A 2,879-nucleotide genomic window follows, 5' to 3' on the forward strand; every position below is an offset into this window, starting at 1 on the left:
AATAATAATAATAAATAAGACTTTGCGGTATTCTGATTTAGTAATGTAATTATATTAGTTGTGTTACCACCCCCACGCCACTAGAGGCAGTAGCAACCCCGAAAAGATGCGACTAAGGAGCAGATTTAGAAGTACACAGAAAGCTACAGAATTTGGTAAAAACTGAGTTTTGCTGAAGTAATTAAAGACACAAGTTCAAATCCACGCTGAGAGTGGAGCTCCTTCAATCAGTGCTCCTCCGCAGCGCTGATTGGCTAAGCAATGTAATTGATCCTCTGCATAAGTGATGGCAAAGCGGGGCGTCATCACGACTTTACACAAGTGTGTCTTTACCTCCGCGGCAGAGGCTCCACCGAACCCCTGGGGTTCGACCGAACCCAGGTTAAGAACCACTGGTCTAATCATATCCTGAATATTCATGTAATTTTACATCGATAGATAAATATAAATATATTTGGAGGCTGGATGGGAACAGATGAGCATCGTTTTCCAAAGTTTCATGACATTTCCGAATGATTTGATAAAAGTTCTGCTGAGTTGGATTGTATTTTACTCATCCAAACACAAACGGCTCTTCTATCCCTGAATGGTTTGTTGAAACATGTTTGTGAACCTAAAGTGAAACTGTTTCTGTGTGTGCGCATATGCAAGGCTTGTACGTGTTGTCATTTCAATAAAAACAAATAAATAAATAAAAATTGTTGCTAAAAATAATTTCACACGAGTCTCTTATGAAGAACGTCTTCACTCCTCTTCCTCTGATGCAAAACTCTGCTCGCTCGCTCGTTCTTCCTCGTCCGTTTGCACATGGATAGAAGGGACGGTCACACGCCTCTTCCTGGCCAGAGACAGTGCGATGCCTTTCTCGTAGTAAGCGCATTCGTTGATGAAGAAAGCGTAGAGCGCTTCGTCGCCCTGGTATTTCACTGTTTCTCCTGAGAACGTCTGGAAGAGGGGCTCTCCGGGGCGGAGCAGGCAAAAGTCTCGGTCCTGTGAGAGAAAGCACTTTGAGGTTTTAAAACCTGAGTAAAGTGAAACCAAACATGAAAATGGAAATGTTCAAAGCTTAAAACAGTTGAAGCGTTCAGGTGAAGTATGAAAATGTCAACTGGGGTCATTCATAAATGAATTAACCCACATTTCCTGAAACAAATTCCTGGTTTTGTTGCAACAGCAAAAACCTGACATAAAATCATGCAGAAAAATCCAACCTTTACATGAGAGACGTTTAGTCAGCAGTTGGAAAATCAAAAGCAGAGAACTGTTACACAATCCAAGAAATTTCCATTTCTGGAAGTTAAAATTCGGCAGAAACTTTTAAAAAATAGTCTATGAACTCCTGGTGCAGGAATATGCTGTGTCACAAAACGGTAATTTCTTCTTAAAATGGGAAAGACAAGAGCACATGTCATTCAGGTGAAGCAGCTGTGTGCTGAGCTCCAAAAACTCAGCAATTTTCTACAAAAATAAAAATCTTTGCCTTTTTACAAAGTAATATCACTTCATTTACTAAAAGTGAATCCAACAGCATAAACATTTATTTAGGTTGTTACAATGAGCTAGAGGCCTGAGTTGAGACTAATCTCAACCAAAACATGGTGACAATTTAAAGTTGGACATGTATTTTGAAAGAGAATAAAAGTTGTTAAACCTGAATTTAATGCCTGCAACATGTTCAGAAATGTTAGTAGAGTTAAATCACGTTTTTATTTCATTTTTGTCAACCAACTGAGAAATGCCTTCACTCAGTCAGGCAGAGGCTGAACTTTGACTCGTCACCAAGTCTGTATCAATATTAGGCTTCATACGTCAAATGAAAGCAATTAAATGTTTTTACTGTTGATGTTTTCCATTCTCGTTGTCTTGACAGTGAAACTGTCAAGATTTTAATAAATTTGCAATAGAAAATAACATTTCTCAAATTGCAGTTTGCCTGCTTTTCTTTTGTTAAGCAAATTACTTCAAATAATTTATGAATCTTTGCTTTTTTTGTATTTCAAATAAACAATAACCTTTCTTGAATTTACAAAATTTTAAGATCATGCTGAGTAATATTTAACTTTTGTTTTGCTTTGTGACACCTAGGATAAATAAGAAACTGGAATAAATGTCTCTCTGGATACTTGAATGTGTTGTAAGCTCACTATGTAAACTAGAATCGATCAATAAAACACACTAATCACTTCATTGAAGCCATAAAAATGTTTGTAAAGGAGATGGTTTATTTCCTGACTAACTAGCTCATTCACAAGTAATAAGGTATTTTTAATTGAATTGCCTCATGGGTTGGGCCTCAGCAGCTCGCCAAACATTTATTATCTAATTACCTCTTAATGATAATTATTTACCTCATTAGTTGCTACACTGTGTTATTATCCCAACACCTACTAAGAATTTTATGTCTGGTTTTATGGTTTTATCTCCTGGATAATTGGAAATGAGAGATTAATCGTTTACATCAATTTGAATTGGGATGCTCAGAGAAGGCTGTACCTGGAGGCGTGGATGGATGGCTGCCGTAATGTTGCGAGTCTCGCCGTCTCTGGGATAATCTACGTTTTTAACCATGGTGAACACGTCGACTGGTCCTCCCTCAAACACACAACCTGAAGATACAAATACAAAGGTTCAAATCACATGGAAGCTTCTAAAATAAACACAAGGTGCCATTTTTGAACAAAAACACTGAATTCTGATATTAAACTAGAAAATTTCAGAGGAAATTTAAATGGTGCCCGTCGGTTGGAACCCAGCGTTCTCATGCTAAAAATTAGCATCAATGCTAAAGTAAGCGACAATGTACTCAATAGAATGTGGAGAGTGTTGAGAAAAAATGATTATTTTTAGTGTTTAATACAGATTAATCTTTTTGAACAAAT

General features: G+C 37.2%; 1 protein-coding gene across 1 annotated transcript in view; it reads right to left on the reverse strand.

Annotated features, from left to right (window-relative positions):
* Window positions 1-345: 345 nt before the first annotated feature.
* The window catches only part of LOC103137475 (N-acyl-aromatic-L-amino acid amidohydrolase (carboxylate-forming) B-like), a 17,299-nt gene continuing 14,765 nt past the window's right edge, over window positions 346-2,879 (reverse strand). The window contains exon 7 of the mRNA XM_007551223.2: window positions 346-990. Coding sequence (XP_007551285.1) covers window positions 745-990 — 246 coding nt within the window. The 3' untranslated portion in view covers window positions 346-744. The remainder of the gene's footprint in view (window positions 991-2,879) is intronic.

Source organism: Poecilia formosa, unplaced genomic scaffold, assembly GCF_000485575.1.
Source record: "Poecilia formosa unplaced genomic scaffold, Poecilia_formosa-5.1.2 Scaffold41, whole genome shotgun sequence".
In the NCBI taxonomy this organism is placed as follows: Eukaryota; Metazoa; Chordata; class Actinopteri; order Cyprinodontiformes; family Poeciliidae; genus Poecilia; species Poecilia formosa.